Source organism: Accipiter gentilis, chromosome 3, assembly GCF_929443795.1.
Source record: "Accipiter gentilis chromosome 3, bAccGen1.1, whole genome shotgun sequence".
NCBI lineage: Eukaryota > Metazoa > Chordata > Aves > Accipitriformes > Accipitridae > Astur > Astur gentilis.
The window spans coordinates 47,218,256-47,241,668 of record NC_064882.1 but is presented as its reverse complement, the minus strand read 5'-3'; the positions used below and the strand labels follow the sequence as shown (position 1 = coordinate 47,241,668).

Below are 23,413 nucleotides of genomic sequence, written 5' to 3'. Positions count from 1 at the left end.
TATAGCCATCAGGAGGTGAAGACTCCTCAAAAGAGATGGTGTCAGGAATGTTTTTTTATGCCCACTAGCACCCACACACCTGCAGCAGCCTGTGCTTGCAGGATAGATAGTTTACATACTTGAACCTGTATCCCAGGGACAGAGATATAAACATGAAACCAGATCCTGTCTGACACCGCTGCTGAAGCCCCTGGGCAGTACAAAGGGGTCCCTTCTCCCACACCCACCTCGAATGACCACAAATAACAGTTCATTTCAAGCTGTCGCTTCCCAGCAAGAAAAAGCTCTGCTGGTCCACATTATGAGATTAGGGCCAGATCCTGTAATATTTTCAGCACCTTTGAATACCATGAATGCTGGTTCTGAAACAAAGGACCACTCTCAACGAGCCGACTTCAAAAACCAGCTTGGTAACAAATCAAAGCCTCTCGGACAGGGAACGTGAGAACAAAGACACAGGCTCCAAATCAATCACAGCACTGCTCACTCATGACCCTCCCCAGACAAGAGATGTCATTGAGCCTAATAATTACACCGCGAGGTGCAAACAGGCTGAACAGTTGTAAACCTAACCACCCCAACGTTTCCTATGGGCTTGTAAAGAGTGATGGTGGAGCTGATGCCCCTGAACACCAGATCTTTCCTCTTCCTCTTGGAAAGAAGGACATTTGCTCCCAGAAGAAGTGACTGAGACCTCCCAGTCCATTAGGGAGCGAGTAAGCATGGGAAATGCTTTGATTTTGAGAAAGACATGGGGAAAAAATAAACATGGAAAGGGGAGATGTCCTGATCCAGAAATATTCTTCGCTTTGTGAAACTGGTTCCTTCTTTCCTGGTCATGTCTCAAGTAAGCGTCCCCACAGCAAGAGGAGTTTCAGTCATGCCAGGACATGAATCAAAAGGGCACTGCAATAAATTATGCTGTGAGTTTGGGAAATGGGAGGTGGCTCTGCAATGAGGCAGATGCTGCGTCTGTCATTATCACCCATGGATTTGCATCTGGAACTGCTGCTGCATCCAGCCAGACGAGGGCAGAAGGAAATTACTGTGCCACAACATCTTCCCTATCCTCCTGCTACAGTCCCAGAAAAAGAACCTGAAAGAGCATCACACAGTAGCAGTGTGGAAGCACTGTGGAGTAGCAGTGGGGAGTTACGATACAATAGTGAGTATTTGGGGGTTTTCGTGACCTGAGGGGGGACAACAAGGATGTCACAGTCAGGTAGAATTTGGAACTTTGGGTCTATTAGATTTTTAGAAGCTCTTTGCAGAAACATCAACCTGTATTGAAGCCCTCCCTGAAGCAGGAGGGAGCTTGTGGCTGTTGGTTCAGCAACTCAGGCTAAAGCACCACTGGAAGCGGAGGAGAGGACTACCAAGCTTGAAGTGTCCCCATGTGTTTAGGATTACCTTCACCTGGGAGATGTGCTCAAGAAGGGGTTTTAGAGCATGTGAGCCTGCCTATGTCCTTGCCCTGAATATGCCTGAGCTCCCCAAAAAGCTCTGCTGTCACTTTGGCTTGGAAGTTTATAGTATGGAGAGTGGGTCTGACCTTGCAAGCTCTAAAGCAAATACGGTGAAAGCTCCAGGCTTCTTTCTGTCTGTGTCACACTGGAGACGATGGCAGAAAGAGACAGACTCAAGGTGGGAGCAGGAACTAGGGCAGATCTCTGCAGCCAAGAGCAAGTCATAGAATCACAGAATAGAATCATAGAATGGTTTGGGTTGGAAGGGACCTTAAAGTTCATCTAGTTCCAACCCCCCTGCCATGGGCAGGGACACCTTCCACTAGATAGATTGCTCCTGACAGAAGAACCTGTGTAGGAGGCCTACAATGGGTTGGGAACAGTCCATGGGCATCTACAGAGCACAGGAATAACACCGACAATTACTGAGACAGTTAATGATAACAGCTCATCACCACCCTCTGGAGAGACCATTCCAGCTCCTGGTGCGTCTCTCTGCAAGGCTAAGCACAACCATGAACCCAGCCAAACCATCTCAGGCCACCTAAATACTTTCAGTAATGCACAGACTCCTCCATGCCAGCAGGCTCCGGGGCAGCAGCTTCCCTGCGCGACGCAATTAGAAGGAAACTAAAAGTTGTTAAGTGAATTGAGGGAATCTACAGCACAGGAAACAAGCTACTGTGATTTTTTTTTTTTTTTTTCTGGTTGCTTTGACAGGAAAGGTGTTCTGCAGATGCCAGGCTGCTGAGGGGGGTGAGGGGGGAGAGCAGTGGAGGTGTAAAGGGAAAGCCAAAGGGTAGGGCCAAGGGGAAGCAGTGTGTGAAGTCTGGATCCTTGGGAAACACACGCCGGGTCTGCAAACTCTGCCCCGACAGCTGGCGCAGGTGAAGGAAAACCTGAGCTAGGGGCTGAGAAGGGGGGCTAAGCCAGGAACACATCATCTTCTCTTCTGCTTGATGCTCTTAACTAGAGAGGGCTGGTGAGAGCAGGGAGGGAAAGGAGATGTCAGAGAAGCAAATGGTAAAAGCACTCCTGTTTCAAACCAAAGGAGATTGAAACCTTTCCAAAAACATTGGCTGTTTAGCCCAGAGCAAGGTTCAAGTTCACTGCTCATCCCTCAGCGAGCAGCCTCAGGGCAACTTCTCCTGTTCAGCAGACCGCAGGTACTGCACGGTCACCTTCGTGAGACATACAGGTGACTCCTGCTGTACTGTGTGACTAAGGTCCCACCTCTCTGCACGAGCTACTGAGACAGCAGAATTGAGTACTGGGGACTGGTGCCATGGTGCTTTGAGCTGCTCCGGTGACTTCATGAAGATTCATGGCCAAGGTTGTAATTTGATTTGGAGCAGGGAAGGATTTGTCACAAAAAAAGCTGGTGACAAACACTTCAGTCACCAGACTGACAGAAAGGGTAGGCTCCACCAGAAATACGGGAGGACAGATGTACCCTTTGCTTTGTGTGCAAAGCAAAGGCTGAAGAGATCTTTGCCTTTCCACTGCTCAGCTAAGGCATGGTCCTGTCATGGCGCAGGAAGACATGACTCTCCTGTAATGCAAGATTAAGGCCATGGTCCTCTAATGTCAAAACTCAGCTCAGATAAGCCCTATAGATCATAAATCAAATTAACCTAGAGAGGTCCCAGACTAAAATTACTGCACCACAACTTCCTGAATACTTGCAACGGGACAGGCAGGGCTACAGCTGCATGAAACAGCATGAACCAGAATCCAGTCTCAGGCTTGGGGACAACCGGTATGGCACAGCTTGCATCTATACGGCCAAACTCTTCCCCCAAAGAGGGAAGTTTTATTCCTTGGGAGCAGTCCCTGGGTGGGCTCCCCTCTAGCATTAGCTGCAAAGCCAAAACTGATCCAGAGAAGACGCATACAATTAACCAGGCTGGACACCATGGGCCTGTGACCCAGCTTCTGCTCAGACCCTACTGGGTTTAGAAGGATAGACGTAATTTATGATTTCCTTAGGCTATTATTTCTTACCAAAGATGGTCTAGCCACTTACATTTGAGTTTTGTGCAACCATGTCTGGCCTTTGTGTGTAGTCATGGCAGTATCATTCTGCTGTTCCCCAAACATCACCTCCTCTCCAATCACTTTCCCCTTCCAGGCGCAGGACTATGCTCTGGAAGGGGTCGCTCATTTGTCCTCCAACCTCTGACAGAATGAGTCCATCCTTACCAAAGATCATCAGATGCAAACCTTTCTAAGCACGATCCTTCTTCTGAAGGCCGGAACATTTCCGAATACCATAGGTTTTCTCTCCAGCCCTGCCTGAACCACATCAGTATTCAAACACCCAGTATCATAAATCCTGGGAGTTTCTGCTCAAGTAAAAAGTTTCATGGGCATTAAAGAAGCTCACACAGATCGCCTCTCCATTTTAAGTTCATGCAGAAAATAAAGATACTCTTGCCTATGTCAACAGTTACTTTGCCAGAAGAGGAACTGGATCAGTACATAGGAGAGGAACCTCAGATGAATCTCAATGCTTCAGAAGTCAACGATGGCGTATTGCCTGTGTGTCAGTGTGAAACCAAACCTTCGGGGCACAGCTTGAATCTTCTGCAGTCTTTGGGAGTCACATACCACTGTGCTTCCAGCCTCCTGCCAGTCCTTAAGGACCTTGTGCCCCTTCTTTTCTAACAGGAGTTCCTTCCAGGACCAACCTCCATCCCAAGGGTAGACTTTGGCCAGCACACTCGGGTTAGCGCACTCTCAGGAAACCGCTCCTCAGACCCAGAAGCAAAGAAATACCACAGAACTTCTCACTTCTCAAAAATTTTTCCCCATGGCAGCTGGCAAATCCTTTCCTTTGCTTCTCATCCAAGTTGGACAAAATTACTGCAGAGAATCCCTCCTGCTCCCCTCCCCCCGTGCAATGTAATCCTAAGGGAGAAATGGTTTCATGGGGACCCCCTGCTGTCTTGCATCTGATTTCCCTCCTAAGTATGGTATAGGGAAGCGTCTCGAGGGCTATGGCTGTGACCTCCATACAGCTCTTTTGTCAAGTGCCATTTCATTAAAAAATCAGCCTTTTAACTGTGGACACATTTCAACCTCACCAAATCTGCTAATTATTGACAGTTGGTGAAGAGGAGATTTCACTTGTTCCTCCTGTTAAACTGCATCTAATTAGTAATTACTGGTTCACTGTCATCTTTACTGCAATAATCCCACTGCACATTGGCTCATTAACCTTTTGCTTTTCTAAAGCAGCCTGCCAACAAGATGAAGGCTAAAACAGATTGGAAAACAATAGCTCAGCCTTGGATTTTAGGCTGTTTATTCCCCTTGTCCTGGAGAACCAAAAGGAAGATTATTTTTAAGAAAAGGCTTTCAGCTGAAACCAGCCTAATTCCGGAAGATGGCTTGTTTTGCCCTAACCAGCAACCAAGGCCCTTTAAACTTAACCCACGGTGAGGGCATGTGTATTATAGCCAGTGGAAGGCTTTCTCTGCCATCAGCTCTTGCTTCAGTTCCGTTTCTCACCTGGGTTTATCCTTCTCTATCAGCACGATCCAGCACACTGGGCATGGGATGAGGCAAGTTTTGGTGGGTTTGCAGCACCCTGGAAGCTCAATAGCATCCTCTTGGATGCTGAAAAACGAATGATCTGGATGAGCAGGGACCAAAGGGTGGAAAATCAGTGGAGCAACCCCATGGTTATTTCTTTTGCTGCTACACTGAATTTCATTTGCACAAGTCCCATTTTCAGTTTGGAACTGTCACAGCTGTTTCTATTGGCAGTGCATAGCTGAGTAGGAGTTGTCAGTGGGGATGCTGTAGGATAGGCGGTTAGAAAAGAGATTCCCCGGGGGGCATGGGAGGCAGTTGGAGGTTGTGGGCTAAATGCATTAACTAGATGTTTCTCCTAAACTTAACAGCAGTGAATTACTTAATGCATATTGATGCATTTAGGTATTGGATTTAACACTATATTGGGATGAAAAGTGTATTTCTCAGCATCTTAAGTGTGCTTACTCGCAAGGACCGAGGTCTTTATGGCTGACACTAGGGTTTTATTTTTATAAGGTGATCTTCAAAACCATAACATCTAGAAACAAGCTGTAATTCTGGAGCACTGTTGCAGACATCAAAGTGGATTCCATCTGTACAAAATCAAGGAACGTATAAGGTCTTAGCTAGACTAAATACCGACCCAGGAGAAGATCTGGATGTGTTATCCCTCCCAGCACATGAAGGTTGCTCAGCTCCAGAATTTTCATTTACCTAATATTGGTGTTTCTGTATGCAACCAGAGCTGAATTCTGATTTCTCTTAAGTTATTTTAAAACAGGTATAATTCTGAAGCAGCTACAGCTGATGTGATAAGGTGGCTGCATTTACCTAGCACATCTCTTAAATCTATTGCAAGGCTTCAATTCTGCTTGAAAACTAATTGTAAGTTAGAGCCCCTTTAGAAGAGTGGATCAAAGGTGGCCAGTCAAGCTCCCAAGCTAAAACAAGCGCTCAATAACACATCAGCTTCTGTGTTTGCTCTCTGACTGAAGAAAAAGGACTGTGAATGTGTGACTAAGGGCATAATTTGGCTCATTTACAATTCCTGAAAGGGTTGCTGCTCAGACCATAATCATATTTTTGGAACAAAACACGCCTATTACAACTTGTTGTTAATAATTTACTCCCTGGGTAATGCTCATTACAACAGCATCATCTCAGTCATGTTATGTTCATAGCTGCTTCAGCTACTGCAGTTATGAGAAAAAGCAAATACACACATGCATACATATATACACATGCATATACATATAGAGAGAGGTCAATGTTCAAACATTCAAAGTCTATTAACTTAGTTATCCGGCAAGTTAATGGACCAGTGATGAGTGACCAAGAAATCACACATTCTGAGAAATACTCTTTGCAAGGAAACTCAGATTTCCTATCCAAGACTGTGAAGAAACAGCTCTGGAGAGATTGTTGCAGATAAATCACTTGCTCTGCTCACTTTGAGCATTCCCACAGTCACCACCAATGAGATTTTGCAGAATGGAAGGAACGCCCTTTACACACACACTCACACACATTTATAATGAATGCAGACATAACTGGAAGACTGATTGGACCAGGCTGCTATGGAGAATCTGATTCCTTTGCATCAACAGATGTGAGGTCCAGCTGCGTGCATGGAGCTAACTCCAGTTGAGCAGAGCTGAGATCCCAGTAGGTAATGAGCTATACCAGCAGCTGTAATGGTTGCTTTTCATTGACATGAAGCGTGGGCAGAGACCACGTCATTCTGTTTGATCTACTAATCAGCGCTGATTCATGTTTACACTGCAGATAGCATTTCATCTGCTTTTAGAAGGTCATTTTCAAGTGATGCTGTATGGTTTCAGTATTGCCTGATGCCTGCAATTTGAATATCCTCTGAGGGAAGCCAGACCTTAATTTTCCTTGTGGGCTACAATTTATTCAGCTCTTAGCATCAACACAGTATTTCATGCTGTAATATCAGATACTATACATTATAAATAATCTGTCACCCATAAAGCTAAAATACAAAAGCCAAAAAGACCTTGAGGGCTTCATTTTTAGATAAAGGAACTAAGGCAATGAATAATTATTTTTGTAGAGCCCAAAGCATTTAACTCTGAATGCCTCAGATTCTGGTACCAAAACTTTAGTTCCCACTGACCTTAGTAGGCACTTACTATTTCAGAGAAGTCCATGCTAAGCAATGCCTACAAAAAATACTGGAAATGTACAAAATGCTGAATTTCAAAACAGAATTGTGGGGTGAGTTTCCTGTCTATGTTGAAAGAATGGTTTGGTTTGGCCAACGCTATTAAACATGCGTGTCGTCAGTAAGAAGGGAGAAAATACACAATGACTGCCACTTAAGGCTTGAAATGACACAAAGTCTGGGAAAGTGGTAAGTAATTAAGAGCCCAGGTCACTGATACAGACACCTCTGGATCACATGGTGATCTGTGGAAAAGAGGTCAATGTGCATCAGGCTATGGTCAAACACAAAATTGCCTCTGGGCACAAAAGAGTGTATGTACCTACGGCATGGGGCACCATTTTGGGGAAACGGTGGCAATGTAACCTTTGGGTAAATGAAGTTGAGGCCTTGCTTCCCTGATTATCTTGAAAAGAGACCTCCCAGGAAAGGCCATGGCTACCTTCTGGTGGGGGAAGCTCCTTTCCCTGGAAATAGGGGCATAAGCGATGCTCTATGTCCAAGTCTCCTTCTGGACAGGAGGAACTTTGGACATCCTCCGGGCATGACCTTGAATGGGTGTGAGACCCAGAAATACCCCTGTCTTTCATAACCAAAACCTCTGAGCAGAACTTGGCATCACAGCAAAAACCTGACGGACAGGGAGCTAAGGTTGAGCTCATGCCAAAATGATTAACATGCTCTGTGGATGTACGAATTCAAGTAGAAGCAGGCAAATCACATTGCTCCTGCAACTGGTACTTGTGCAACTTCTTACTGGAATACTGTGTCTGGTTCTTATGGAAGTGCTCCAAAAAGGATGTTGACTAATTAGAAAAAGTTTAAGGAAGAGCCATATGAATCATTAAAGCTTCAGAAAACACGTCTTTTAGCAAGAGACTCCAAGATTGAGCTATATTCAGTTTCTTAAAGAGAAGATTAAGGGACAGTTTTATCTCAGCCTGTAAACAGCTAGAAGGACAACAAAAAATTTGTAACACGTTTTTCAGTCTAGCAGACAAGTGTACAACAAGATTCCCTGGCTAGAAGTCATGGATAAACCCATCCAGACCGAAAAAAGTGAATTAACCAGTAGAGACTGTGATAGCACTTTCTGATCAACTGTTCTACTTGACACAAAAAGAATTCCAGCAATGTCCTTTGCTCTGTTTGATAGAGGTTTTATCACATTATAATAGTGACCCTCCCTGTAAATGTACAAATTTACAATCTTCAAATCTTTAAGCTCCAAACACCAAATGGTCAATATTAATGACTTACAAATAAATACACCCTAGCAATTTGTTCAACTTAGGTACGAGTGATTTCATTAGTCATTCTGCCTGTTCCTTGGCTAGTTTTCCTCGGTTCACCCCCAGGTTGTGTCTTCCCAGAGCCAAGCTAGAAGATGAAAAGGCAGAAACCCTCAAAGAATCTCTGGGAAAGTACATCCACATCAAACGTATATCCCAGGCTCTTTACTTAATGGACAAAAACTTGTTTTTACTAGGTTAGCCCCAAGGAAACACCACTGTCATGGGAGAGGGTGAGCCGAGCCATGTTCTCCCTGGTGCAGCTCAGCTCTGACTAAGGTCATGTCCCCAGACAAGACAGGGTGAACCCAACTGGAGTCTCAGAGCAGAAGTCATCAGTCAGAAACACCAACATCCCTTGACTTGTGATCTGATCAGACTTGACTTAGGTATCACTAAAGAGGGACAGAATACCCATTGTGCTAGCTGAGACACTCCTCTGCCGGGTGATCAAGCAGGCAGAACGTTATCCTCATACATTTAAAGAAACACCCTATTCCAACCTGGTTGTCCCCCTGATCCCTGGTGTTTTGATTACTAAATGTCCTCCACATGGGAGAGGCCTGGAGCAGACCATCCCTGTGGGAAAACAACGGATGCGATGGAAGGGAGGAGGATCACACAGGACCACCCTTGCCTGTAAAAGATGCGTTTGCTGGGTGGAACAAAGGTTCCTCCCACTACAGGATCCAAACACTGGTTAGAAGTATGGAAAGCCACGTGATATTGATCTGTGCTATGCTAGCATGCCCTAACAGAAGGGACTAACATAACCATCATCTGCCTGGTGAACCTACAGTTGTTCAAGTGAAGAAGACAGCAACCAACTTCATCCAAAAATGGAGGAGGCCCCATAGGAATGATACTATTATCCAGGAAGACCAAACAAGATATCACCACATCTGAGATATCACCACAGTGACCAAACATGTACTGACCTCAGACATCTGCGGGAAGAGACTGATGGCCAAGGGAAGGGCCAGGCCAAAGGCAGCGAGGCACACAAGGCTTTGGACTGGGAGAATCATCCGGGGACGGGATCTCAGGAGTGATGTTCTGGAAAGGAAAGGCTCCGTTAGACCATTTCATAGACCAGGTGAGTGCACGCCGTCATCAGAACGGACACTGGTGTTCACCTAGACCCACCGGTCTCCCTCTCCCTAACTGGTCTAGGTTTCTTCTTAGTAGGTCATCAACAAGTTCACCCACAAAAGATCCCAAGTCCTGCACGCTGTGCTTTTGCATTTGCTGTGGTTACACAGCCCACACCAACCTAAGCGCTCACATCTAAATCAAAACAGGATCACTTCACACATGCCTCCCCCATTTCAAACCATCTCACACTGGAGTAAACGGCACACGACATAATCTGGCTGCATGCAGGTGTCACCTGCATTAAGACTCTGGAGACTAAGTTGAGTGAGCAGAAAGAAATTAGGTTCTTGAGAGATACTGTGAACTTTGTCTGCTTTACCATGTGGTGGTACTCAAAAAGGCACATGACTTTGTTAATGGGGTAATAAAGTAGTAAACTTGACAATACCTTAATTTGTTAAAAATCAAACATCTGCAGGGTGGGTGATAAAGACGGTTTAACACTTGCTGTCCCCAGGGGATATTTATGAGTTCAAGACTTGTTAACAACAAACACTTTAAGATACCTGCAAGGTCAGGTTCTGATAATGACCCATTAAGTGACCCTTCTGATGCAATTAACACCAAATGACAGGGACAACATTTAGCTGGTAGAAGGTGGCATGTTAAGTATATTCCAGGATACAGGACCTCAGACAGTTTACAAATGTTAAGGGGAAAAATGTAATTCTTGAGGGGTTTGTTCAGGAGCTATTTACACCAAAAGGACACCTGTCATTCAGCTTTCTTCTACCAATCTGAAACAACTGGCAATATAAACCAGCAACCTGGTAGTGAGTTTTGTTTGAACATTCAGCGTATATTAGCAATGTAGAGAGTCAGCAGATTCACTGCTGGGTCATCAGCTATGGCCTTAGTCCCAGTATGCATCTGTCCTGTGTCCACCCTGATCTCGAGGATGCCAACGCCTCAGGGTGTCCTACCATCAAACACGGGCAAAGGTTTGCTAGTTAATGCCTTTCCACGGGGGTGATAACACAGGAGCTCTCTTTTGGTCAAGGAAGATTACACTAACTGATAAACATCACTGCGGTTACCATCACTGGGCTTTTAAAAACCATTTCTAATCCAGTGCGCACCCTTCACAAGGTGCCCACCAAAACCAAGCCAAGCAACCCTTCCCACATCAGGGCACGCTGCTAGCCTGCTTCGGCACACCCACAAGTGATTTTGCAGGCACATCTTCCCATGCAGCCCGTGCCTGCAGCCAATGCAAGATAACAGATTACCTCAACCCCCGTCTACTCCACGTTTACTGCAGGCTACAAACACGCACCTGATGAATTATAACGGAGCAGCTGATGTGTGGGAACTTGTTACCCTGCTGTACGTTGTCTGTGTGTCTGAACATTCAGACTCTTCGCCCTTTGCTAATGATGCTTGCTGAAAGCTGTCTTCATCTTGAGAAGGTTTGGGGGAAGTGGGGAAGGAAAACAAGATCCAGAGCCTTAACTCCTCCAATATCTCAGCTCCTCACTAATAAGCTATCGAGACGGAGTTGATCCTATCAGTTTGTGCTGTGAAAGCCAAGCTTCTGTTCTCCAATATTTAGCTACCTTGTTTTGCATAGAGCATGATCCAGCCTAAGACTCCTACAGAAGTCCACAAGTATTTTGTCCGAGTCAGGAAAGCAGGTTACCTTGCTCCACGCTTTTTAACAAGTGCAACTTTCAAGAATTGCCATCAATAAGCTGTGATAACTAGTCCCTGTGATGCAGAGGGGGAACTCCTGGAACTGATTTATTCTCCTGCTTAAGCTGTTGTGATCCATGAGAGCCCTTGCTGAGAAAATCATATGACCAGCACCCTTCAAGCCTCCCTCGAGTATAGTTTAGAACCAAGACATCACTCTTATACCACCCCTGACATCTTAATTTGGAAGCTGCACCCTCTTTAATTACTACCCTGTTGGGGACCTTATAATCACCCAAGTAAAAACTCATCCAATTTAAAATGATCCCCAGTACAGCCCCCAGGTGTGATTTCCAGGAGTGCTTCAACTCAGGCCAGTTCAAATTACAATGGCTAACCTCCTAATTAAGAAAAGTTATGCCTTGATTTAAAAAGGAGAGGGGACTAATTAACACATGTAGTGTAATGTCTTAATTGGGATTCAGATTCTAAAATTTGTGTGGTTCAGAATAAATGACTCATAATTAGTCGAGAGGTCCACTTTTCTTCTGTACCTAGCATCTTTGCTCTCGACACCAATCTCAGTAGAATATTAAATATTGCATGCTGCATTTTGTTAGCTGTCAAATGCAATCAAAACCCCTCTTTTCACCCATTAGCCCCCCATCGGAAGTGAATGATTAGATGTTTCCAGAAGGTTTAACTACAGTGTAGTATAGCAGATTAAAAATAAATAATATTAATATCCATTTGTTGAAGAGTGAATTAGTTTACAACACTGTCCTGTGTGCTCCGCCAATGGGTTCAATCAGGGAGGTGGAGGTCTGGACTTTTAGATCCCCTTGACAGCCCAACTTTGCCATTGGCATCTTCTGAAGCAGACTACTATAATCACAAGAGCAAATATCGTCTTACCCTACCAGTAATTCCGCAGAAGTACTTGAAGCTGTTCTCATATGAGAACAGTAGATTTACAGACTGTCATCATGTACACAGGACAGGACTGGCCAGGCTCTGGTGAACTAAACCTTGGCGCTCAGATTAGACAATATGGGATTGAAAAGTTTGCACCAAGAGAAGGTCTCACATTGGAAATCTGCAGGAAGACAGTAATATGTATGTTTCATTGTTCCCAATTTTAGAAGCCAAATTTTTAGCACCAGTGATCTGGCTCACTAGTGTAAGTGATCCACGTTTATACATCAACCTTTGGATGGCAAAGAACGTGCATTTTTGCAATACTTCCCTCCTCCTCTCTCTTTTTTCTTCTTTTTTTTTTTTTTTTTTTAAGATTTGTTTCTTTACTCCCCTTCAAAGCCCCCTAATGCCTATTCTTTCTGCAATTTGCCTTCACAAAATTTGCCTAGCAGGTATTAAAAAGGCAGTAACACACTCGGGAGCTTCTGGCTTACTGATCCTAGGTAGCGCTTACTGTTAACGGATATACCTAAACCAGCTAGACCTTACGGATATCATTTCAATATGCATGAGTGTGCATGTACGTAGGTATATACACAGACACACGCATACTTGTACAGACAGTACATCTGCTCCGCAGAGACAGTGTGTTGTAGATCTTGTAAATACACCTTCATTCAACTTTCATCACATTGTTCATTAGTGGTTTAAATTTTGCATAATTTGGCAGCTGCCTCTGGCATTTTTCAAGAGGTACTGTAATTTATTCCATATGGAAGTCAGTTGCTGTACTAAAAAGGAGTTATCAGGTTCAGTGAACCAGAGCTGTATTTGTCTAGAAGGAGGTGTCAGATGCTAAACTAAATATGACAGGAGTTAACCAAAGTCTCCCAGCTGACAGATTCTGTGGGGTTTCTGTAGTGTTTGGTATAAACAGGTTCAAAGCTAATACATACATCGCAAGATGCCGAGGATGCCAGCGGGGTAAGAAAAGCGCTGGAGGCTGAAGCCTTGGGTATCCCGAGGCATCCCAGGCTCCTCAGAGCCCAGGATTCAAAACACCCCTCTGATGTGCAAACAAACTTTGGGGTGGTTGTCTGACCCCAGATCCCAGTTCTGCTGAGAACCTCCCAGAGCTGGCACCATACCACGTCTCTGTTTCAGAGAGCCTGTCAGGTCTTTCTGCTATCTGCAGAGGGTGTTTCTGAGCTTTTCTCACTCATTTTGGGTCATTTAGGGAATGCTGAGCTCTTCTAGCAATGAGTAGCTCTGTCTGCTGTCCTCTCCAGCCAGGCCACCGCTGTCCTTGCCAAGAACCGTCTCTTGCTTTTGGCCGTAGCCCCAGTGCCCCCTCCAGAGGACACAGCAGAAGCAGAGTGAGGTTGGGGGATTTTTGTGCTTGATTGACATAATTAAAGGAGCAGTTTCAATGTTTACTCTGGAAACAGCCACAGCAGTTTAAGGTGTCACTGCTGGCAGCTGTTTAGTTTAAACAAACTTCAGCGGGGGTTTAGCTGGACGGAGAGACTTTGCACATCAGAGGGGGAAGAGCACCTGTAGGAAACATTCTGCACACACTGTCAGAAGGAGAATATCTCTACCAAAAGGTCATGAACATGAGGTCCAGGAGGGCCTCCTACCTCACACACATTTCTGCAGTGAAAAACATGGTTTAAGCTGAAGAAAACTCCCTTCCAGCACCACAGAATCATGGGCTGAGCGCTGGCTATCCATCAACGGAATCCATTTTTCATGGCTAGATCGACTTAGCTAAGCCAGAGTAGCTCTGTAATGTTGATCCAGCCTGGGAGCGTCCTAATTTTATGAGCTTTACAGGAAAACAGCCCTGACAACTGCTGCGTGAGGATGCTGACATGTGTGGCAGCTCTGCCACAAGATCAGGATGATGTGGAGATGAAGAGAGTAGAAACGCTCCTCTTACATGGACACAACTATTCTGGTCCCCATTTCTCTCTCAGTTCTTGCCCATTGCCAACAGTTCCAGCTTTCTCTCTCCTCCATAAACACTGCACAGTCAGCTGTTGGGCCTCCTCTTGTCTAGCCTGACATACATGAGCTCCTGGAGCCCATCCTCAGACCTTCTGCTGCGCTTCAGACCCTTGGAGGTTGCTTGTACTACGAGGCAGAGAAGAGGCTTTAGGATAAAGAGATAAGAAGAGCTTATGTTCTTCAACCTCCACTGCCAGCTATTAGCTGAAAGTGTCCGCAGCAGACATTGCTGGTGGACGGAGCCTGTCCACTACTTGTCCAGGCCACATGAACTGGATTTGGGCTCTCCCACCACAGAGCTCAGCCTACAGGGCAGCCTGAGGTTGCACTTACACACAGACCTGGACAGTCTATGCATAGACCAGCTGTGTGATGGGCTTCAAGTCTTCAAGGAGTCAGAAGCTGGACAAAAACTACTGGAGAAGTCTTGGATGATGGCTGGGAGAAACCCGCACCATTTCCCAAATTTTGTCATAACTACCAGACAAAAGGATTCACAGAAGCATCTGAATAAAGGGAAATGTCTGAGGGACTAGAAGTCCAACTTAATGCAGTGGATGTAGTTGTCCCCACACACCCATGACATGGAGGTACCAATGAAGTTTCCACTGTCTGCTCTAAAGTCAGCTACATCCCCTAGATGAGTCGTCTTCGTCTCATAGACAATGTGAAACCAATATTTTTCCGTATTAAAGTTGCCAACACGGATATTATTTATAAAACTTAAATGAGAATACATCTGCACAAAATAACTGACACCGTGTTCCCCGCATGGCATATGTAGTCTCAAAATAAACATTGATTCTATATGTTAGCTGCTTCAACAGAGCGTCCAAGCAGCAGGAAATGCATGAAACATGGGGAAAGAATGGCGCGCTGCGGAGCTCAGCAGTGGGAGGTAACATTGAATTACTTGGAGAGCAGAGAAGGCGGCCCTGGGAGTTAAAATACACAGCAGGCAAAGAGACGAGAGAAGCCAAGAGAGCTGAAAAAAATGGCACAAGAGACGAGAGAGGCAGCTGGGGGAGTTAAAACATGCAGATGGAGAGATGGCTGAGAGAGAGGAAAGACCTGGATCCAAGTGGAAAGACGACGACCAGGAACTGGCCAGTTAAAATAAACTTTTGGAATACCGAGACGAAAACGAGGGAGTGAGTTTTCCATGAACCTGAAAACCTCTGCTGGGAGCATGTAGCTTGCTCCCAGGGTGGTGCAACTCCCACCCAACTGCAGCAGTCACCCACTTCCACCCGGACTTAAACGCAAGGCAGGAGAATCGCTCTCCTCCTTCGCCACAACCCCAAATGCAAATGACTTAGTAAAGGATCCAGATTGTGACTTCTGATTCCAGATCTCCAGCCTCCAAATAATAAGCCGTCACTCTCATCTTTCTCATTTATAGACACTGTAAGGATTTCTATAAATAAATTGATAATGCATGCCTTGATATGACTCCCATTAAAAACGCCCTAGTCTAGCTAAAATTCTACTAAATTAAAAAAATTAAACTTTTTAGCGAATGCTCCAAGTTTTTTTCCAAAACGAGGTTTCACCTCTGACTGCGTCCTTCAGTAACCACTTTAAAAGATCTCTGAGTTGACACCTGGACTGCAAATCCCTCAGCTATGGAAAGGGATGGTCTCCATGTCAGGTGGATGCTTCCATGTCCTAGAGCAATACCACCACCTCTAGCTGCGTGGCCAAACCGCACCCCACTCCCTATCCCTGCTGTTTCTCACTCACAGGCTTCCAGGAATCCAAAGATATTCGATGGAAAAGTGAAACAGTAGGCACAAAGCCCTAAGGAGAATTTAGGCAGGCAAAAGCAGTGCCCAGATATTTTTATATCTACAGAGTTTCATTTGGGGGTGGTGGGAAGGAAAGTATTCTCTCACAAACCTGAATTAAGTCCTTCTATTAGTTAAAATGACTTTTTGAAGACAATCTCCTGTATGTCCACAATTGCTTGACAGATGAAATTAGTTTCAGTAAGTCTTGCACGGAGCACAGGTGCATTTAGTAAAACTCTTATCAATACAAGAAGTTATGATGCCCCCAAGTACGAAGCAAATTTTACTGTTAGTTTTATTTAAGCTTGTGGATGCTTAGCAAGACCTATGATGGTCCTCAGTGTTTCCTACTGGAGACAATCACTGACAGACCAGTTTTCTACAAACCTTGAATTTTTGCACATAAAGATTTTTGTCTGTTCCTGTCGATAACCAGAATAGCAAAGATCCTCTGAATTACAGCAAGAAAATAGTTTGTCCTCTGGGGTGATCTTGCTTGGATGAGCTAATCGCCAAGATAGGGTTAGACTGGAACCAGTGCCCCTGTTAAACCAGCGGTAACACACGCAGCAACTTTGCTGCAAAGCCTCAGTGTGACAGAAAGGCGAAAAGAAAGAGCTCTGTAGTAAGAACATCACAAATCGGTGGCATTTCTGAAGTGTCTGGCATGTGGACAGATGAAAACAGAAGTCCTCTCAACTGACAACAGCAAAGCAGCTTTGATGAGATTATAAAGGCTAGAATCACGCGTCTGAATATGAAGCAGGGAAGCTGCCAAGACGCTGGGGTACAAAGATAAGTGACAGTCCCTGTTCTTCTTACACATGATTTTGAGCAAGCCCTCAGTAAGCTACTCCAAGCGTAAGACACGGTCGCTCCTGAGCACCTCCCCAGCAGACCCTGTGGGTAGATCATGGACTGGGGGACCATGTGGGTGACACGGGGTCTTGGAGCAGGAAAGAGGCTGCAGAGCTTTTGTCAAGGAGGAGCATGAAGTGACAATCAAATCCTTTGCACAAAATTAAGGGGACTGGAATCTACCCCTTGTCCTTGTGTGTCCCCAGCAGCCATCTCCAAACAATGGCTTGCAGCAAGTGTTACCAAGACTGTGCCCTGCCACAGGGAACCACCACAGTCCCTTTGAAAAAGAAAGGAAAACAGTATATTTTGGCTGAAGAGGGCTGAAAGAACTTACTTTAGAGTTCCCAAAACAGAGTTTGTTCCTGTTTCTCCCCACACTCAGGCCATGGGAGGAACCAATCTTGGTGAGAGCCTCTAGGTGCTACAGGGGTACCAGCCTATACCTATATTTTTAAATTTAGATGTTAAAAATCAGTCTCCAAATTTACAGAAGTAGCCCTGACCCTTCTGTTAAGGAGAGAAAATTGCCCAGGGGTGTTTCTACAAGAGTAAACAAGGCTAGCCAAAGCTATGGGTCAATCCCTAATCGTACTAATTACTATTTACTTTGTCAGTGGAGTGCTTTAGAGCAGCCATTATCAACAGATTTGTTTAAAGAGTGCTTCCAGCTTGGCTGTCTCGACAAAGGTAGCAAGCCCTTTAGCACCCCCATCTTTCAAGGCACTAATCAGTCGCCAGAGGTTGGCAAGGTGATCCCCACCCCACGGATCATTCACACCGAATGAGCTGCTGATGGGCGTCCTACGAGCCATAGGCACCCAACAGCTCCAAAGAGGCTCACAGCATCTAGGGGCAGAAGAAAAAGTGGAGGTGTTGGAAAGCAAGGTGGGAGAATGGCCAATGGACAGGGCAGTTTGGGGTTTTTTGCTATTAAGAACTCTGCGAGGAGATAATTGGACATGAAATAATAACCCTGCCCTTTCCTGCCAACTCTCCTAGCACTGAGGCTCCACAGAGACATCTGCCAGGAGAGATTCTGGCTTAAACAGTAATGGAAAGCAAATCTCTGCAGGGTATGTGAACCACATATTCTTCTGGGGAAGTCCAAGCCACAGGGTGTTACTGAAAGAAAGTACAAGTTTGTTCAAACAGGGCATAAGCAAGTCCAACAGTGGCCAAGGTGGTCTGGATGCCGCATGTGGTCAACAAGTCCCTATACTCACTATCGCTGGCTGAACACGAGCCAAGATCTTTAGTCTGACCCCATGTGGCAGCTCTAATGTTTGCTAAGTGGAGGACTGAAAACTTAAGGACACTTTTCCACTGAATTCAGAGAGTTTTGGCTCACACTGACCCTACAGTATAGGGTTATTCAAACTGCTGGGGTCTCAGAAAGATAATTTAAAATAACCATATCCATACAACACTTTAACAGCCTACAACAATGGTCAAAAATGATGGAACATGAAAATTTTAATAAGAAAAAAAGTCTTTGATGGACCAATGCTAAGAAATACCAATGAGTAACACCTACTGAGGATCTTTTCTCCCTTCCCCTTGAAAAGCCCCACTTTTGTATTACTCAACACTTACTTTTCCAGTATGGACATAATAATTGGAGGTAGAACCAGTATAGGCATTGGCAGGACCACTCTAGTCAGGGCCGTTTCTAGCAGTGCCTGAAAAGGAAAAACAAACAAACCCAAGACATGTAAAACAAATCTCAAGATGTACCTGCACTGAGCAATCAATACGTGGGCACAGAAATGGCTTGGCTGGCCTTTCTTCTGTTGCATATGTGAATGAATGTATCAACACACGCTTTCAACTTTGCTATCAGCTGTTTGTATCCAACCTATTTTCACTCTGTTGCTCCAAACGATGGGCTGGAGCCCATGCTTGGTCACCATGGAATAAACAGAGACACCTAATAGCTTCCCTGATTTCACTTTATGTGACCAAAAGCACTCCAACATCTCATCATATTCTTACGCAAACATGTTAGTGCTACCTGGAGGAAGAAAGAGAGGCAAAACAGCTGCCTGGAAGATGTTGTAAGGTGAAATATCTGAGTATGGGCTGAGCAGCAGCTTCAGCACTTCCTCCCTCAACTGAGTTTCAACTTCAGTTATGTGCTGGGGGAATGCAGCACCTCATTGCCTGCTCCAAGACTTGTTTCTGCTCTTTAATCACTGGTGGTTTACTGCAAAGCATTGTAACACACTGGGCTCTCCTCTCCCAGGAAGACGCCCAACTGTGAAGCTACGGTTGTCCCTCTGCTGGTGCTTTCTCGCTGGCAAGATTCACCAGGAAGCAGCAAATAGAACAGCTTGGCAGCATGATACATATAAATTACCCTGAGATGAGACCTAGAGAAGATCATGGGTGCTCTAGCAAGGTGTTTAAGTAGCACCGTGTCTTCATTTACCTCTTCTAACCACCTTTGCCAGCACCTACCTGGGATGCTCCAAGCACTGCGACCATACGTGGGGCTTCAGCAGACCTAGGCAGAGGATACTGTAGATTTTGGATGGAAATGCTGAAACTTATACATATGCCCAGGCTTGGGAGCACTCAATCCTTCCAAACTGGGAGAAGGTCTCAGAGAGGCGCAGATGCGTTACACTAAGGATCTGCCAAATTTTCCATGACAAAACCCAGTACCAAGCTATTCAGGAAGAAGCACTGGGATTAGGTGGCAGCTGAGCAGTTCTCAGAAGTCCCAAATTTGATGTTTAAACTCCACCTAAATCACACTTACAGTACCTTCACTTTTAATATTTATTTTCTATGTTGTCTGTCTTCCCCTCGACCATTAGGATGGAGAGGGGAAGCTGGGTCCTGAAGCCAGTTAATGTAAGTGAGGAAAACTGGCTCAAATAAGTATCTCCGAGCCCTTCAACAGATTGTTTTAATCTCCGTGTTAAACAGCAATATGGAGAGATATTAGAGATCTCCCATTTCTTGCCGAGGACTGTAAATCTGTACATTAATTGCTGTCTATGAAGTGCCTTAAGAGCCTTGGACAGAAGGAGCGAGAGAAATGCCAAGCATTATATTATTAACTCCTCTGCCTGGGCGTGTGCTTTGGTACATGCTTTACATTTCAGATTAAAGCCCACTTGGAAACAACATGCCTCAGACAATCAGATGATGCTCGGAAGACAAAACTATGTAAGAAGGGAAGAAAAGGGAATAATTGCAGGCAGATGGCAGAGAGTAGGTTACCGGGGAAAACAAATCAGGTATTAGGATGAGGACAAAAACATCTGGCTACCCTCACAAAGCTTTGATTGGCAATTGTTAATGCACCTTTGACATGGCAAGGGTTAAAAAGCTACTCAGCTCGAAAATTAAGTCTTCTTAATTTAGAAAAAGGTGTAAGTTATCTTTGCTTCGTATTCAACATGAACTGCTTACAAGTTTCCACAAAGAAATCCTAAGGCTGTGAAAGCATCAGGGTAGTACAGCATCTTTCTGATGTCAATCTGTGCCCTGCCAAACCATCAAGGTCAGTCACCAAATTTGCCTGCATGACAAGAGCCTGTGTCCACCAGCACAATCAGTTTTGTGGCTACGCAACTGCACGTGTGGGTACAGCGCAGGCATTAAGTTTTGCTGCTTCGCTCTTCCTGCATGATGGGTAAAGCTCATCTATTTCTAGCTCTTTCAAGTCATCAATTCCTACAGCTGTGAGATTTGTTGAGCCTGAAGGCCAGTTGTGTACAAGCTCACCCAAGCGCTCGCCAGGAACATCACAGGTACATACGTGTTTTGCAGCAATTCTGGAAGACCCGACAATGTTTCCGTTATTGTCCAAAACATCAATTCCTTCTTCCAGCTCTGTGTGCCTCATCAGGACAACATTGCAGATATTGGCACTAGCTGAGGATGAGAAAAGCACGATGATTAGCAACGCAGCCCTGGTCAATACCAAATGGCAGGCTTCTGTTCGCCATGACAGCCCTTCAACTTTGCTTGCATCAATCTGCCAAGAAGTTTCTGCAAGTCAAGGAGCCACTCTTATATCAAGACAAAGATGTGATTCTTAAGAGGAGATAATAACCAAGATAATTTTCTTTTACTTGCAAAGGGATCTGCTGCCACAATCAGAAAAGTATTGATGCAAAGAAATACCAGCATTTCCAGATATTGGTGTTCACACATGCTCCCACCCTCCATAGTGATCCTTCACCCGACATTTCGACCTACTAAGTCAAAACAGGTCCTTGCACTCGGCTGCCAGTTGGTCTTGGACAATCAGGCACTGCTGATTGATAGCTGCCTCTTCTGACCACTCCAGAGCTGGTCTTAACTCCTTTTACTAAGCCAGCAGACAAACTCTTCTTAAATAACAGATTTTAGCAGATATGATGGAAAGACACCGCAAGGGATTTCAGTGAGCTATGAAGGACAGCTTAGAGCTGAGCTCTTAAGAAGACAGAATTTTTATAATCAAATACTCAAATTTTATAATCAAATAAGACAAGGTGGTGTTGCTTCCATTGACATGTATCCCATTAGTGAGGGTCCTGCGGACTATTTGCCCGTTTCACATGTTTTAGGGGGTAAATGGCTCTGTGGGCTTATTTTCTAGAGTTAGAGTCCTGTTTCTTCACTTTAACAGTATTTTTCTGAACTATGACACAAACCAGCAGCGCTTTGGATGGCTCTGGTTCCCAAACGACATTTCCCAGATCTCAGCCCTGCGTCCACGGCAGAGGTGGGAGCAGGTCTGGGACCCTTTCTGACAACTCCCCCCTTGCCCAGCCTGTAGTTTTTGTAGCCTTCTTGAGATGTCCCCAAATTCTGCTCCTCAAGTAACATGTTAAGAGCTGGGATTGACAAACATCCTTCCCAGGTGCAGCTCCAGGTGCAGTGCCTGGGGCCCAGGCACTTATTAAATTTTTCCAAGGAAAAGCTGCTAATTCCTACAAAAGTTTTGGTTTTGATAAACTGGCATTTTCCAGCAACCCCCCCCACACATTTTGTTGCAAACTTTCCAACCAGAACTAACACAAACCCACTGTTGCTGCAAGTACCACTGCTTCCAAAAATGTGTTTCTGTACTGCCTGATGGGTTAATATTTGCTAATTAATCTCAATTCATGTCATATAACAAATGTCTAATTTTTTGAGGGTGGTGGGTGGGTGAGCCCTATACGAATGCAGCTTTCTGCAATCAAGGATGATTTGTGGTGACAAATGCTCCTTACACTCGAGAATAAGAGGAACATACACACACGCACACTCTGTCTCTCTCTTTAATATTCAAACTACTGGACTGCTCTTCCCATCTATCAAAATATCTGTGTTACCAACCCTTCAGCTCCTTAATCGAAGATAAAAAAGAAAACAGGCATTTCATTTAAAGCAAGTTTAGCACCCTTTTTTTTCCTAACACTCACATGCCCTGTCCTTCTAGCTATCAGTCAAGACTGAACACATAAAAACACGCCGGCAGAGATGCTCTGGCCAGGCCAGGAGGCACCAGCACAAGGCTTTTGCGAGATTCATGATGGGGTGTCCAGACCTGAAGCTCCCACCACAGCTAGACCCTTCTCCAAGTCTCTGGATCCTATTAGGGCTTCATTGATTGACCAGGTCCCAAATTCAAAACCTGATTCTAGCCTGTTTGTCTGACACAAGCAACTGTCTTAGCTGCTCGCCTTCTGCTTTCTGAGAAAGCAGAAAATGCTGCTAATTATGGGTAAACTTGGATTTTATGGATGTCTCAAATACAGAGGGGAATAGAAATAAATAAATATATGTGTAGACAACTTGATTTTCGGAATTCGGAAAGAAATTGTGATAATATAGCCTGGAAGCTAATTCTGTGAAAACACTTAGTGACACATTGGAAACTGGGTTCAGATACAAAAGCAATCCATTACCCTACTTCTGTATGTGTGTAAATATATCCTTTCTAAACCAGGGTGCTCTCTACACACTAAATACATCCTTGTGCACCACCTAAACACATTTAACAATTTTAACCCGACCCACAAAAAACCAAGAAGCCCAAGGAGAAGAAATCCTTCCTCTTCCTCATCTCCTTTCTCTCCAATGGGTATCTTTCTACCAGCTTTAACTTCCTTCGGATCAGGTTTGGGATGCAACCTTTGGGATTTTCTGTGGATTTTTTAGCCATGTGCATCTCCACTATAAAGCATGCCATCACCAGCGACACCCCTTACCTTCGTGACAGCTATCCACACCCAGTGCTTAGGAAGAAGCGGGTAAACTGGGTTCTTTGCAATAACCCTGGGTGTTGATATCCTTCACCACCTACATCTCCAAGAAAGGGTCAAGCCCCTTCATACTCAAATTTGGGAATCACAGCTCTCAGGAACACAGCACCGACATACTCCTTCCCTTCTCTGTACTGAAAACCTTCATAGAATACAACTTTACCACCCAGATCACGTTCCAGAGTGGCCAACAGCAAGTGTAAACCCCTTTTACACCAAGCCAGCCACTGGCTATGCAAAGCCTTGGCCACTTCCGTAAGCTGTTCCACCTGGGTTGGTTTCCTGAATCCGTCCCCTGGGGCTGGGGAGA

The 23,413-nt window shown here is 44.9% G+C and overlaps 1 protein-coding gene across 3 annotated transcripts in view; it reads right to left on the bottom strand.

The window, feature by feature from the left end:
• The window catches only part of SFXN5 (sideroflexin 5), a 101,130-nt gene that overhangs the window by 11,519 nt on the left and 66,198 nt on the right, over positions 1 to 23,413 (bottom strand). For all 3 annotated transcript variants that reach the window (XM_049794367.1, XM_049794387.1, XM_049794378.1), the window contains exons 11-13: positions 20,622 to 20,737; positions 18,446 to 18,531; positions 9,425 to 9,542 (exon numbers count right to left, since the gene is read on the bottom strand). In XM_049794367.1, coding sequence (XP_049650324.1) covers positions 9,425 to 9,542; positions 18,446 to 18,531; positions 20,622 to 20,737 — 320 coding nt within the window. The remainder of the gene's footprint in view (positions 1 to 9,424; positions 9,543 to 18,445; positions 18,532 to 20,621; positions 20,738 to 23,413) is intronic.